The sequence below is a fragment of the Scyliorhinus torazame genome, chromosome 3, assembly GCF_047496885.1.
Source record: "Scyliorhinus torazame isolate Kashiwa2021f chromosome 3, sScyTor2.1, whole genome shotgun sequence".
In the NCBI taxonomy this organism is placed as follows: domain Eukaryota; kingdom Metazoa; phylum Chordata; class Chondrichthyes; order Carcharhiniformes; family Scyliorhinidae; genus Scyliorhinus; species Scyliorhinus torazame.
Window position 1 is genome coordinate 99,828,257 of NC_092709.1, and position 16,624 is coordinate 99,844,880.

Sequence of the window (16,624 nt, forward strand, 5' to 3'; positions counted from 1 at the left end):
TGAAATTAAAGAAGACTTGCATTTATATAATATCTTGCACAACCAATGTAAGAGTTCCCAATGCACTTTACAACCAATTTTTTTAACTGTAGCCGCACTTATAGGGAAAAGTGTGGAAATGGTTTTTAAAAGAGTTAATTTGAAGTTTTGAATTAAGAGTACTTCTGCAGGAATTGAAGTCCTCTTATTTTATTTTTTTTAAATATATTTATTAAAGTTTTTGAACACAATTTTTCTCCCTTACAAACAATAACCCCCCCCCCGCCCCGTAACAAAGAGCAAGGTATATACATGGCAAAATGATATATTTACATGGCTTTGTACACTGGCTCTCTCCCATACGTGCCAGTTTCCCTAACCCTTCATGTTATGTCTTGCTCATCCACCCTCCCAGGCAGTCCCCCCTCCCAGGACGTGTTCCCCCCCCCCCCCAAAGGTTGCTGCTGCTGCTGACCGATCTTCCTCTAACGCTCCGCGAGATAGTCTAGGAACGGTTGCCACCGCCTGTAGAACTTCTGCGCAGACCCTCTCAAGGCAAACTTAATCCTCTCTAACTTTATGAACCCAGCCATATCGTTTATCCAGGCCTCCACGCTGGGTCCTTCCACATTAGCAAGATCCTTCGCCGGGCTACTAGGGACGCAAAGGCCAGAATGCCGGCCTCTTTCGCCTCCTGCACTCCCGGCTCGTCCACTACTCCAAATATTGGTAGCCCCCAGCTTGGCTTGACCCGGACTTTCACCACCTGAGATATTGCTCCCACCACTCCTCTCCAGAACCCCTCCAGTGCCGGGCATGACCAAAACATATGGACATGGTTCGCCGGGCTCCCTGAGCACCTTCCACATCTGTCCTCTACCCCAAAGAATCTGCTCAACCTCGCCCCCGTCAGGTGAGCTCTGTGAACCACCTTAAATTGTATCAGGCTGAGCCTGGCACACGAGGAGGAGGAATTAACCCTACCTAGGGCATCCGCCCACAGACCTTCCTCGATCTCCTCCCCCAGCTCCTCCTCCCATTTACCCTTCAACTCTTCTACCAGCGCTTCCCCTTCTTTCGTCTCCTTGTGTATTTCCGACACCTTGCCCTCTCCGACCCATACACCCGAGATCACCCTATCTTGAATTTCTTGTGCCGGGAGCAACGGGAATTCCCTCACCTGTCGCCTCACAAAAGCCCTCACCTGCATATATCTAAAGGCATTTCCCGGGGGTAACTCAAACTTCTCCTCCAGTGCCCCTAGGCTCGCAAACGTTCCGTCAATGAACAGGTCCCCCATTCTTCTGATCCCCGCCCGATGCCAGCTCAGGAACCCCCTGTCCATCTTCCCCGGGACAAACCGATGGTTCCCCCTGATCGGGGACCACACCGATGCTCCCATTGCACCCCTGTGCCGTCTCCACTGGCCCCAGTTCCTTAGCGTTGCCGCCACCACCGGGCTCGTGGTATACTTTGTCGGCGAGAGCGGCAGCGGTGCCGTCACCAACGCCCCCAGGCTCGTTCCTTTACAGGACGCCATCTCCATCCTCTTCCATGCCGCCCCCTCTCCCTCCATAACCCACTTGCGGATCATCGCCACATTTGCTGCCCAGTAGTAGCTCCCCAGGTTTGGCTGCGCCACCCCTCCTCGGTCCCTACTGCGTTCCAGGAACCCTCTCCTTACCCTCGGGGTCTTATTCGCCCACACAAACCCCATAATACTCCTACCTACTCTCTTAAAAAAGGCCTTAGTGATCACGATGGGAAGGCACTGAAACACAAACAAAAACCTCGGAAGGACCACCATTTTGACCGACTGCACTCTACCCGCCAGCGAGAGCGGTAACATGTCCCGTCTTTTGAAATCCTCCTCCATTTGCTCCACCAACCTCGTCAGATTCACTTTATGTAGGGCCCCCCAACTCCTGGCTATCTTGATCCCCAGATACTGAAAGCTCCCCTCCGCCCTCCTCAGCGGTAGGTCCCCTATCCCTCTTTCTTGGTCCCCCGCCTGTAATACAAAGAGCTCACTCTTCCCTACATTGAGCTTATAGCCCGAAAACTCCCCAAACTCCCTTAGAGTCTGCATGACCTCCACCATCCCCTCCATTGGATCCGCCACGTACAGCAACAGGTCATCCGCATATAGCGACACCCGATGCTCTTCTCCCCCTCGGACCACCCCCCTCCATTTATTAGACTCCCTCAATGACATGGCCAATGGTTCGATCGCCAATGTGAACAACAGGGGGGACGGGGGCACCCCTGCCTCGTCCCTCGGTACAGTCGAAAGTACCACGACCTCCGCCGGTTCTTCACTACACTCGCCACCGGGGCTCTGTAAAGGAACTTAACCCAACTGATAAACCTGAACCCGAACCTACGCAGCACCTCCCAGAGACTCTACTCGGTCAAAGGCCTTCTCCGCCTCCATAGCTGCCACTATCTCCGCCTCTCCCTCCACCGATGGCATCATTATCAAGTTTAAGAGCCGCCGCACATTGGTGTTTAGCTGCCTACCCTTTACAAATCTGTCTGGTCCTCGTGAATCACCCCCGGGACACAGTCCTCGATCCTCGTGGCCAGGACTTTTGCCAGCAACTTTGCATCCACATTAAGGAGTGAAATCGGCCTGTACGATCCACATTGCAGTGGGTCCTTGTCCCACTTTAGGATCAAAGAAATTGTTGCTTCCGACATTGTCGGAGGTAGGGTCCCCTCCTCTCTTGCCTCATTAAAGGTCCTTGCTAGTAGCGGGGCCAACAGGTCTACGTACTTCCTGTAGAACTCCACTGGGAACCCGTCCGGTCCCGGGGCCTTCCCCGCCTGCATGCTCCCCAAACCCTTGCTCAGCTCCTCCAACCCAATTGGTGCCCCCAAACCAGCCACCTCTTGCTCCTCCACCCTCGGGAATCTCAGTTGGTCTAGGAATCGTCTCATCCCCTCTTCCCCCGCTGGGGGCTGGGATCTGTACAGCTCTTCATAGAAGGCCTTAAATACCTCATTTATTTTCATTGCACTCCGAACCGTGGCTCCCCTTCCATCTTTGACTCCCCCTATTTCCCTCACTGCCATCCCTTTTCGGAGCTGGTGTGCCAGCATCCGACTAGCCTTTTCCCCATACTCGTAGGTCGCCCCCTGCGCTTTCCTCCACTGTGTCTCCGTCTTCCCTGTGGTCAACAGGTCAAACTCCGTCTGGAGCCGTCGTCTTTCCTCAAGTAATCTTTCCTCCGGGGCCTCTGCGTATCTCCTGTCCACTCTCAAAATCTCCCCCACTAACCTCTCCCTTTCCATGCCCTCTGTCTTCTCCCTATGAGCCCGAATGGAGATTAGCTCTCCCCTGATCACCGCCTTCAACGCCTCCCATACCACCCCTACCCGCACCTCCCCGTTGTCGTTGGCCTCCAAGTACCTTTCGATACATCCCCTCTCCTTCCCACACACCACCTCGTCCGCCAGCACTCCCACATCCAGCCGCCACAGCGGGCGTTGGTTCCTCTCCTCTCCCAGCTCCAGTTCCACCCAGTGCGGGGCATGGTCCGAAACGGCTATGGCCGAATACTCCGTCCCCTCCACCCTCGGGATGAGCGCCCTGCCCAGAACAAAAAAATCTATCCGGGAGTAGGCTTTGTGTACGTGGGAAAAGAAAGAAAATTCCCTGGCCTGCGGCCATGCAAACCACCATGGGTCCATTCCCCCCATCTGATCCATAAACCCCCTAAGTACCTTGGCCGCCGCCGGCCTCTTTCCAGTCCTTGATTTGGAGCATCCAGTGCTGGATCCAACACTGTATTGAAGTCCCCTCCCATTATCAGGCCTCCTTTCTTCAGGTCCGCAATGCGCCCCAACATGCGCTTCATGAATCCTGCATCATCCCAGTTCGGGGCGTATACGTTTACCAACACCACCCACGTCCCTTGCAGCCTACCGCTCACCATTACGTATCGCCCTCCATTGTCCACCTCAATAGTCTTGGCCTCAAATGACACCCGCTTTCCCACTAATATTGCCACCCCTCTATTCTTCGCGTCCAGTCCCGAGTGGAATACCTGTCCCACCCATCCCTTTCTTAACCTGACCTGGTCCGCCACCTTCAGGTGTGTTTCTTGGAGCATGACCGCGTCCGCCTTCAGTCCCTTTAAGTGCGCGAACACTCGCGCCCTCTTCAGCGGCCCATTCAGCCCCCTCACATTCCACGTTATCAGCCGGATTGGAGGGGCTTCCCCCCCCCCCGCCACCGACTAGCCATCTCCTCTTCTGGGCCAGTCCCGTGTCCACGCCTCCCTCACCCTCCAGTCCCCCAGATGAGGGGCCCCCGTCTCGACCACCTCCTCTGTGTCCCATTCCTTTTCGGCCAGTGCAGCAGCAACCCCCCCCCCTCCTCTTCCCCCCCCCCCCCCCCCCCCCCCCCCACGCTAGACCCTTGTCTAGCTTTTTTGCTCCCCCCATGTCACTCCCGTAAGTCAGCTGACACCTGCTGACCCCGGCTTCCACCGCTGTCCCATTGACCTCCCCGTGTGGGATTCTCCCAATCAATATGCGTTCCTTCATTCCCCTTCCCGCCTTTCTTCCCGCGCGCGGGAGAAACCCCGCGCTTTCCACAGCCCACTCAGCCCCCTCTGGCGCAGCTCCTGTCGGCCTTGTCTCTCTCCCCCAGCCCATATAACATTTCCTGCGCGTGATTGACCCCCTATATACAACAACCATCACACATCAAACCTCCAACATCCCCCCCCACCCTCACAAACCCTCAGTTAGAGTCCAACTTTTCGGTTTGGATAAAGGTCCACGCCTCTTCAGGCATTTCGAAGTAATAGTGTTGGCCCTTGCATGTGACCCACAGTCGCGCTGGCTGCAGCATTCCGAATTTCACTCCTTTCCGGTGCAACACCGCTTTGGCCCGGTTGAAACCCGCTCTCCGCTTTGCCACCTCCGTGCTCCAGTCCGGGTATATTCGGATCTCTGTATTGTCCCACTTACTGCTCCGCTCCTTCTTGGCCCATTTCAGGACCAACTCTCTGTCCGTGAACCGGTGAAACCTCACCACCATCGCCCTTGGCGGCTCATTTGCCTGGGGCTTCTTCGCCAGCATCCGGTGTGCCCCGTCCAACTCCAGCGACCTCGAAGGGGCCTCCGCGCCCATCATCGCCCCAAGCATCGTGCTCGCGTATGCCCCGGCATCAGCCCCCTCCACTCCTTCAGGGAGACACAGGATCCGCAGATTCTTTCTCCTCGACCTGTTCTTCAGGTCTTCGAGTCTCCCCGCCCACCTCTTGTGTAGCGCCTCGTGCTGATCCACTCTCACCGCCAGGCCCAAGAGCTCATCCTCGTTCTGGCTGACTCTTTTCTCTACCTCCTGGATCTTAACCTCATGGGCCTTCTGGGTGATCCCGAGTCCTTCAATTGCCGAAAGCATAGGCGCCAGCATCTCCTTGCGCATCTCCTCGCGCTGCTCTTTGAAGCAGCGCTTGATGAACTCCTGCAGCTCCCCTTTGTCCTTGGCCGCCGCCATTTAGTTTTTTTTACCTCGCTTCTACCGTTGCTCCAGTGCCGCTTTTCTGGCCGTTGCACTTCGGGTCCGTTTCATAGGCGTTGGAGGGGGACCTCTCTCTTCCCTTCCCCACGGGTTTTTGTCAAAAAAAGTTCCGTTGGGGCTCCTCTAGCGAGCCCGAAAGTCCGTGGTAGCGGGAGCTGCCGAATCGTGCGGCTTAGCTCCGCATCGCCGCACCCGGAAGTCCATTGAAGTCCTCTTATCAGCGGCATAAGAACAATAGCTTTTTATAATGATTTCAATGTTTGTTTAAAGCATAGAACATTACAGCGCAGTACAGGCCCTTCGGCCCGCGATGTTGCGCTGACCTGTGAAACCACTCTAAAGCCCATCTACACTATTCCCTTATCGTCCATATGTCTATCCAATGACCATTTGAATGCCCTTAGTGTTTGGCGAGTCCACTACTGTTGCAGGCAGGGCATTCCACGCCCTTACTACTCTGAGTAAAGAACCTACCTCTGACATCTGTCTCCCCTCAATTTAAAGCTATGTCCCCTCGTGCGAGACATCGCCATCCGAGGAAAAAGGCTCTCACTGTCCACCCTATCCAATCCTCTGATCATCTTGTATACCTCAATTAAGTCACTTCTTAACCTTCTTCCCTCTAACGAAAACAGCCTCAAGTTCCTCAGCCTTTCCTCATAAGATCTTCCCTCCATACCAGGCAACATTCTGGTAAATCTGCTCTGCACCCTTTCCAATGCTTCCACATCCTTCCTATAATGCGGCAACCAGAATTGCACGCAATACTCCAAATGCAGCTGCACCAGAGTTTTGTACAGCTGCAACATGACCTCATGGCTCCGAAACTCAATCCCTCTACCAATAAAACCTAACACCGTACGCCTTCTTAACCCTCTCAACCTGGGTGGCAACTTTCAAGGATCTATGTACATGGACACAGAGATCTCTCTGCTCATCCACACTGCCAAGAATCTTACCATTAGCCCAGTACTCTGTCTTCCTGTTATTCCTTCCAAAATGAATCACCTCACACTTTTCGGCATTAAACTCCATTTGCCACCTCTCAGCCCAGCGCTGCAGCTTATCTATGTCCCTCTGTAACTTGTAACATCCTTCCGCACTGTCCACAACTCCACCGACTTTAGTGTCATCTGCAAATTTGCTCACCCAAAAACAGATCCTTGTGGTACACCACTAGTAACTGGACTCCAGTCAGAACAGTTCCCATCAACCACCACCCTTTGTCTTCTTCCAGCTAGCCAATTTCTGATCCAAACTGCTGAGTCACCCTGAATCCCATGCCTCTGTATTTTCTGTAGTAGCCTACCGTGGGGAACCTTATCAAACACTTTACTGAAATCCATATACACCACATCAACTGCTTTACCCTCATCCACCTGTTTGGTCACCTTCTCAAAGAACTCAATAAGGTTTGTGAGGCACGACCTACACTTCACAAAACTGTGTTGACTATCTCTAATCAAATTATTCCTTTCCAGATGATTACACATCCTATCACTTATAAACCTTTCCAAGATTTTGCCCACAACAGAAGTAAGACTCACTGGTCTATAGTTACCTGGGTTGTCTCTACTCCCCTTCTTGAACAAGGGGAAACATTTGCTATCCTCCAGTCTTCTGGCACTATTCCTGTAGACAAAGATGACTTAAAGATCAAAGGCTCAGCAATCTCCTCCCTAGCTTCCCAGAGAATCCTAGGATAAATCCCTTCCGGCCCGGGGGACTTACCTATTTTCACATTTTCCAGAATTGCTAACACCTCCTCCTTATGAACCTTAAGCACTTCTAGTCTAGTAGCCTGAATCTCAGTATTCTCCTCGACAACATTGTCTTTTTCCTGTGTGAATACTGACGAAAAATATTCATTTAGCACCTCTCCTATCTCCTCGGACTCCAAGCACAACTTCCCACTACTGTCCTTGGCTGGCCCTACTCCTACCCTAGTCATTCATTTATTCCTGACATATCTATAGAAAGCTTTAGGGTTATCCTTGATCCTACCTGCCAAAGACTTCTTATGTCCCCTCCTGGCTCTTCTTAGCTCTCTCTTTAGGTCCTTCCGAGCTAACTTGTAACTCTTGAGCGCCCTAACTGAACCTTCATGTCTCATCTTTACATAAGCCACCTCCTTCCTCTTGACAAGTATTTTGACTGCTTTAGTAAACCACGGTTCCCTCGCTCGACCACTTCCTCCCTGCCTGACAGGTACATACCTATCAAGGACACGCAGTAGCTGTTCCTTGAACAAGCTCCACATTTCCATTGTGCCCATCCCCTGCAGTTTTCCTCTCCATCCGATGCATCCCAAGTCTTGCCTCATCGCATCATAATTGACTTTCCCCCAGATATAACTCTTGCCCTGCGGTATATACCTATCCCTTTCCATCACTAAAGTAAACGTAATCGAATTGTGGTCACTATCTCCAAAGTGCTCACCTACCTCCAAATCTAACACCTGTCCTGGTTCATTACCCAGTACCAAGTCCAATATGGCCTCGCCTCTCGTTGGCCTATCTACATACTGTGTCAGGAAACCCTCCTGCACACATTGGACAAAAACAGACCCATCTAAAGTACTCAAACTATAGCGTTTCCAGTCAATATTTGGAAAGTTAAAGTCCCCCATAACAACTAGCCTGTTGCTTTCGCTCCTATCCAGAATCATCTTTGCAATCCTTTCCTCTACATCTCTGGAACTTTTCGGAGACCTATAGAAAACCCCTAACAGGGTGACCTCTCCTTTCCTGTTTCTAACCTCAGCCCATACTACCTCAGTAGACGAGCCCTCATGAAACGTCCTTTCTGCCACAGTAATACTGTCCTTGACTAACAATGCCACCCCTCCCCCTCTTTTACCACCTTCCCTGAGCTTACTGAAATATCTAAACCCCGGCACCTGCAACAACCATTCCTGTCCCTGCTCTATCCATGTCTCCGAAATGGCCACAACATCGAAGTCCCAGGTACTAACCCATGCCGCTAGTTCACCCACCTTATTCCGGATGCCCCTGGCATTGAAGAAGGCACACTTTAAACCAGTGGCTACCCATATTGTCCAATTTTCTCCTGCAGCTTTTGATTCTCTCAGGAGTTCTTTGAGACTTATGGACATATAACAGACAGGATTGCACTTCAAAACCTCACTTCTATCTATTATAAAAAGCACATTTTTACTTTACTTTGCACAGCTGTATTTTTTTTTAATTGATCCTTCTGCAGACACAACACTAATATTTAACATCCCACAGCAGAAGTGTTGCTTCCTTTCTGGTTGCAATACCTGGTTTAGTTAGAACTGCTGCATTGATAAATATTTCATACAGAACACAAATGAGGTTTTAGTTGCGATAAGATAACCTGTCAGTGTGCTTCATGGGGTGAAACGCATGCTGGGTAGGCTGTTAGTCAGATGCACACTGAGCACGATGCAATGGCTGTTAAAAAGGCACAATGAGACTGGTTGCTTCTTTGCTGGTCTAGATGCTTCTAGGGGTTTAGATGTGGCAATCGTCTTCCTACTGAGAAGCGTACAATGATTAGGAAAAGGAAATCTGATGATCCTTTTCTACACTGAGCGAAGGAGGATTGCATAAGCCTAAATGCCTACTGGGAAGGGTAGCTGGGCTGTTTAGTCTTTATTATTGATTGGAATGTGCAGGTAACCTTTCAGTTAAAATTCTCTCCCTGTGGAATGCTGATACTACATTGGTTGGAAAGTAAATTCATTCACTTTATTTATTGAGTCCAGAGCTCACTGTGGTTGAGTGATTAAAATGTGATGCTGCTCTTTTGTCTTTCTGTATGTCCTTATAATTTTTTAAATAAATACTTTGGCTTTTATACATACATACTCTTGTGTCTCACTTGCAATTTGCAATAGGCACTGCTCACTAAAGCCAGGGTCTGTCATGAGGAACGTCTGATTTTTTTCGATGTTTTAAGTGAAATGTTTTTCGTATTATGCCATTGGCAAATATTTTTAAAAATGCTTGTGGAGCATTTTGAGGGACACAAAGTAATGTCCAAAAACAGTTGGAATAAAAACAGCAATATGTCTTTTATTCAGTGAATGTATAGGTACATATAGTCCTTGTGCCATTTTTGCAATTTGAATAGGTGTGCAATTTTGTATATTGCATTTATACTGATTAAACTGTCAGAAACACTTTTAACTGCATTGTAGCTAATTAGAAAAGAAAGTTGTAACTTAGGCAGAGAGGGTAGAGAAGTTAATTTAACTGGTACAATAAGCTGTAATATTCTCTTGTTATGCAGGGTACAAAAACAAGTGTTAAATTTTATCAGGTGAGTCATAGTGGATTTTCTCTTTAAATTGTGAAAATTATGCTCTACTTCGTTTCACTTATTGCACAGAACTAATTTCAAGTGTATTGATGAGGTAAAAAGAAGCACTGGCATGCATTTGATTCCATTTCCTGGGCTAAGGCTAAAATTGTCTTATAAAATGATTTTTTTGTTGGAACAGTGAAGATTATGTCCAAAATATCTGACATTTATTAATTCTGCTATATATTGCACTGACCATCAAGGTCTTAATCCTTCTGCTGTTTTATCAAGTTCTCCTCTTCAAACATTTACACTGTTAAAAAATCTTCAAGGAAGATTGCTGATTATTGTTGAAGTTTTCTGAAAAGTATTCCCATTCTCTTTGAACAGTTGTCATGGAAACAAATAATTTGTTAGGCATGTTCAAGATTTATTTTTGACTGTGACATCCAAGGCTAAAATTGTTGGTTAGGTAATATGTTTGATATTAATTTTTTTTAAACCTGTACAGAACCTTGGTATGGCCGCACTTAGATTATTGTGCCACAATTCTGGTCGCCACACAACCAGAAGGATGTGGAGGCTTTGGAGAGGGTGCAGAGAAGGTTTACCAAGATGTTGCCTGGTCTGTGGGGCGTTAGTTATGCGGAGAGGTTGAATCGATTCGGACTGTTTTCATTAAAAAGCATTTAGATAGTTACATGGGTAAGATGGGTATAGAGGGTTATGGGCCAAGTGCGGGCAACTGGGACTAGCTTAATGGTAAAAACTGGGCGGCATGGACTGGTTGGGCCGAAGGGCCTGTTTCCATGCTGTAAACTTCTATGATTCTATTAGAACAACGGAGGTTGAGGGGCAACCTGAAAGAGGTCTACAAGATTATGAGGGGCATGGATAGAGTGGATGGGCAGGTACTCTTTCCCAGGGTGGAGGAGTCAGTCACCAGGGGCATAGGTTTAAGGTCCGTGGGGCAAAGTTTAGAGGAGATGTGCGAGGCAAGCTTTTTACACAGAAGGCATCTCGACAAATACATGGATAGGATGGGCATAGAGGGATACGGCACTCAGAAGTGCTGAGGGTTTTGGCCAAGGGTGGTATCATGACCGATACAGGCTTGGAGGGCCGAAGGGCCTGTTCCTGTGCTGTATTGTTCTTTGTTCGTTAAGCTGATTAGATGCTTTATTTCACATATTGCAACTTACGCAAAATGCTAGGTTTTGTGGCAGTAGTACAATTGTAAATAGGAAACTGAACACACTCTTGTCAAGAAGGATTGAAATGGGAAAAGATTTAATTTCAGAATCCAACAGCATAGTTTTCTTTTGGTATAATAAGGTTGCAATGATGGATCACTTCATTTTTCATGCTGACAAGTTAAATTGCACATTTATCTTGCCCTAGGCGAGTACCAATATTGCATTGGACCCATCCCCAGGTGGATCGCAATTGTGTTTTCACGCAGCCTCCACCAAACTAACTAGTAACTTTTTTGTAAGCTAGTTTGTAAATAAAACATGAGCTCACTGCAAATCTGTATTCTGTATACCACAAACTGAGGAAGTTGGTTATAACTACTTTTTCCCATGTGGCATAGTGCACATTTTAAAATCATTATTGTGCATTATTTTAATGTACAATTTTCTTATTTCTAATTATAAAGTTTTCAGGGTTTGTATTAAAATGCTTTCATAGATCAGAACTTCTGTGGTATGCAGGTTCAGTATCTTTATGATTATTATTTGTATCTAATTGTAGGAGATCTGTACTGTGTGTACGTAATCCACCATTGGAAGCCAGATGTTTAATACTGCTCCATGTGCATGCTATATTATAGTATTAAGTGATATTTGATTGGGGTGAATACGGTAAGCTTTGAATCCTTATCCTTGCTGTTCCTATGTGCTGTACTCAACATTCAGATAAATTAATTATTAATGGAGTTGAAACTGACACTGTGCAGCAGATATTGACACTTCCATTCTCAAGTTGTACAGAAGGCTTTGTTGGAACATAGAATTATAGGAATGAAATCTTTACAATTTTCATGCATTAGATATTTTATTTTATAAAATGCTACAGAAAGTGGAAATTGAATTGCACTGTTATTTACCAGATGATTAGCATTTTTGTTTCCAATGTATGGGGTAATATTTTAACATGTGTACAAATTGAAATCTGAACACACATTTCCATTGAAGCATAGGAATAAGAAACCATTTGAAAAAAAACATTTGAGTGACACTTCTAACTAGTCCCTTTTATTGTTCAGGGAGGAACAAAGTCGCTATATCAGACTTGTACAACCAAGATGATCCAAGGTTTGAGTTAGCTGACCTCAGTGGCGTTAGTTATCGGGGGTGTTATAATTGGTCACGGTATCATGAGTTAATAAGAAAAGCACTTGTCTGACTGCTACTCCTTATTGCTAAGGCATCATCCCTGCTCCAAATGTCTTGCAAGGATAGAATCAGTTGTGACTTGTAATGTCTTCAATATTTTGATAGCCTACCAGCACTCTGTTGCAATTTCAGCTGTGAAAACTAATCACATGGTGAAGTGCTGGAGGTCAACTGTAACCTGAGAAACATATTAATACCTGGCGAGAAAGGGACCAACATTATAGCAAAAGTGAATAATAATAATAATCGCGTATTGGGCAGGTTAACCAATAATTCTATTCCACCTGCATTTTAGTCATTTACATGAAAATATATTGTTGAAATATTTGCACACAAATGTAATTTGTTTCATGATAGTGTTATTTCTGTTCTGAAATGCTAATTAAGGCAAACCCTTTAAAGTAGACTTTACTATGAATTTAATTCTGGAAAGATTCAAACTTCAAATATCTGCATTCCCAATTGTCTGGCAAGATTTGCTCGGGACTAAATTTTAGCAAAGCTTACAATTATTTTCAAAGCGGATGCTGGAAATCTGAAACGCGAATATTTCATTTTGAATATCAATGAAAAAAAATTGAATTGTTCTTGCCATTCTCCCTGTGTTTAGCCCACTGCTGTACTGTATGATTAAAATTTAAGACCATAAATGTTATTAACCAATCACAGTTTAACAAATAATCAGAACAGAATTTGCATTTGCTGCAATGTTTTGTATACAAAGAAATTGTTTTGATTTTAAGTTACATCAACTTAAAAACTAGTGAATGCGTTAGTTAAAACTTCTAGAAGTCTGACAGTGGAGTGCAATTTTTAATTTAATCTCATATCCTCTGTTCTCAGGTTGCAGCAACTTGTACACCATCTGCCAATCTAGTGAAGGTTCAAGAAGTAGCAAGCTGGCTGTTGGAAATGAACCAGGAATTGCTGTCTGGGGGCAGCAAGAGACGTCGAACTGGAGGATCCCTCAGAGGTAATGCCTCATTGAGTCATGGAGAGGAGGAGCAAATGAACAGAGTAGTGGAGGAGCAAGAGGGGCATTGTGTAAGAAATCCTGATGGCAGTGGTGCTGAGGCAAGCAGCAGCACCAGTGATGAGGCCCAAGTTGCTACAGCAGAGGAAGAAGAAAACAACAACCAAATCACAGCAGAGGCCAAGGAAGAGAACAAAGAGGAGGAACAAGAGGATGGTGAAGAGGAAATGGACCAAGACAGTGATGATTTTGAACAATCTGATGAAAGCAGTCGAGAAGAAGATAGCACAAATGGAAATGATGTAACCGATCAAAATTATAACATTGATATTGCCGTCCAACAGCCTCTGGCACAGTTAACTAAGAATCAAGTAAGTGAGCATTTGTTTATGATCGTGTAAAGCTGAACTAAACATTATATTGATGTCTTGGAATCAATTAGATTTATAGTATGATGCAATTCTATAAAAAGTTAATGATGAGCCTGTTCTATTGTAAGCACAATTACTGTGGTAAACATATTGCAAATAGGTACTGATGGAGTAAGGATCGACTCAGTAATATCTATGTACTAAAATGCTGCAAAACTAGCGACAGGCCAACGTTTAGGTCCAGGGCCGCAACCTTTTTTAGCTGAAGAATTTTTTTTAACAAGTGCCTAAAATAAAAACTCTTGGAAGATGCAAGATGGGAAAAACTAAAGAATGAAGTAAAAGCATACCTAAAGAGGAAAAATAATTTATTGAGGATCTTTGGAATGTTATGCACTTATTTGATGGCTGTGAAAAGTCATTTGCTTTAACTTTCTGACACATAAGAATGACCACAGTTTTTACTGAATTTCATGTAATTTCCATCTTGTATATAGGGCGAGCAAAAATCCAGTTTCTACATCCCAGGAATAGGTAAAAGCCGTTATCTTTGTTTTCAAGTTGAAGCTTGATGCTAGCCAATCTTAAATTTGCCTTTGACTTGACCAGCCTTTTCCAAAAGAATCTTAATGGTGCGTTTTCTTTCACCTCCAGTTGGATGTTTGTTGGCAAAGGCTTTGAACTTTGTTAACTTACTCAATGTTTAACCGTTTTATTTGAACATGTTGGATTAAACATTTTTAAAATTCATAAAGATATGATTATAGTTAAAGCAGACCTTTAATTATTTAAGGCAATGGTGGCTTGAACCAGTAAAAAGTATTTGTTCAGCTGCTGGGGGTGGATTGAATTGCACACATGGCTAAGAAAGACTCTGCTAAAATACTGCCCAATTTTTCTGCTTCAAAATGAAATAGCCTAATAGGAGCAGAAACATTGATGACTAAATGTTACCATAACATTATAAATTGGTAATATGAATACCGTTAAATGGAAGTTGCATATAAGATGTTATGATTCAGATGTGACTCTGGAGTTGCAAGATAAGTAAGTCTACGTTTAGCAGGTACTCATTTTTTTTTTTAAAAAAGGAAAATAGGGAAAATCTTACCGGAGAAAAAGGCTACGATTGCACCAAGGTTAGAACCCTTGCAGAAATATTCCTCTATCTGCCCCCATATGGAACCCAGATCACTGAACCACAACAGTATCTTCTGAATATTGGTTGCCCACTAGTAGCATAATAAATTGGGCAAAGCTAAGCCACCTGACTGACTCTCTGGAGCAATGTCCTCTGGATCCTTTAAGTCTTCCTGCCCAGATAAATGAGGACACTAATTTATTAACCTTGACAAAGAAGGACTTGGGGAGAAAAGTGGGGAGACATGGCCCTATAAAGTAAACAAATCCAGCATATAAACTTTTGTTCAAATCCAAACTTCTCAGGAATCTCCGAGATATTCTCACTCCACTCTATCAAATGCCTTTTCAGTGTCTAGGGAAACAATTACCTCCGGTTCGGACACCGAGAAGGGGGAAGGTCAACATTTTTTTTATTTAAAAAAATATATATGTTTATTCAAAATTTTCAACAATTTTCAACCAAACACTCCAGAAAGGACGAAAACAAAATTGTACATAGGAAATCAAACAAAGATACATTAACCCCATTTAACAAAAAAATTCAAAAGTGGGGGAAACGCACCCTTTTAACAAAAACATAAACCAAACCCCCCCCCCCCCCCCCCCCCCGGGTTGCTGCTGTTTCGACCTCCACCTAGCGATCCGCGAGAAAGTCTAGGAACGGTTGCCACCGACTGGAGAACCCCTGCACAGACCCCGCAAGGCAAACTTTATCCTCTGCAGCTTAACGAACTCTGCCATCTCATTGATCTAAGCTCCTACGCTCGGGGGCTTCGCATCTCTCCACATTAGCAGGATCCTCTGCCGGGCTACCAGGGACGCAAAGGCCAGAACTCCGGCCTTTTTCGGCTCCTGCACTCCCGGCTCTTCCGATACCCCAAATAGTGCTATACCCCAGCTCGGCTTGACCCGGGTGTTCGCAACTTTAGACATAGCCCTCGCATAGCCCCTCCAGAACCCCTCCAGTGCCGGGCACGTCCAGAACATATGGGCGTGATTTGCTGGGCACCCCGAACATCTCAAACATCTGTCCTCCACCCCAAAAAACCTACTCCTCCTCGCCCCTGTCATATGCGCCCTATGTACTACTTCGAACTGTATTAGAATGAGCCTGGCGCAAGAGGAGGAGGAATTGACGCTGCCCAGGGCATCAACCCACAGACCCTCACCCAGCTCCTCCCCAAGCTCCTCCTCCCACTTGCCCTTCAACTCCTCCACTGAGGCCTCCTCCGCTTCCTGCAGCTCCTGATAAATCGCTGAGACCTTGCCTTCTCCAGCCTATACACCCGAAATCACCCTGTCCTGAATCCTTCGTGCTGGAAGTAGTGAAAATTCCCTTACCTGCCATCTCACAAACACCCTCACTTGCATATATCTAAAAGCGTTTCCGGGAGGCAACCCAAATTTCTCCTCCTGCACCCCCAGACTAGCAAAAGTCCCATCTATGAACAGGTCCCCCATCCTTTTAATTCCTGCCCGCTGCCAACTTAGGAACCCCCATCCATCCTGCCCGGTACAAACCTATGATTATCCCGTATCGGGGACCAAACTGAGGCCCCCACCTCACCCCTATGTCACCTCCACTGCCCCCAGATCTTCAATGCCGCCGCCACCACCGGGCTTGTGATGTACCGCGTCGGCGGTAGCGGCAGTGGTGCCGTCACCAGCGCCCCCAAGCTAGTACCCACACAAGACGCCGCCTCTAGCCTCTTCCACGCCGCCCCCTCTCCCTCCATTACCCATTTACGGATCATCGCCACATTCGCTGCCCAATAATAACCACACAAATTCGGCAGCGCCAGCCCGCCCCTGTCCCGACTGCGTTCCAGAAACACCCTCTTCACCCTCGGAATCTTGCTCGCCCATACAAACCCCATAATACTTCTGCTTACCCGCTTGAAAAAAGCCTTGGGGATTAGGATGGGCAGGCACT

General features: G+C 46.6%; 1 protein-coding gene across 9 annotated transcripts in view; it reads left to right on the forward strand.

Moving 5' to 3' along the window:
• fbxw7 (F-box and WD repeat domain containing 7) overlaps positions 1-16,624 on the forward strand; it is a 572,031-nt gene that overhangs the window by 300,490 nt on the left and 254,917 nt on the right. For all 9 annotated transcript variants that reach the window (XM_072496051.1, XM_072496052.1, XM_072496060.1 and 6 more), the window contains one exon: positions 13,048-13,548. In XM_072496051.1, coding sequence (XP_072352152.1) covers positions 13,048-13,548 — 501 coding nt within the window. The remainder of the gene's footprint in view (positions 1-13,047; positions 13,549-16,624) is intronic.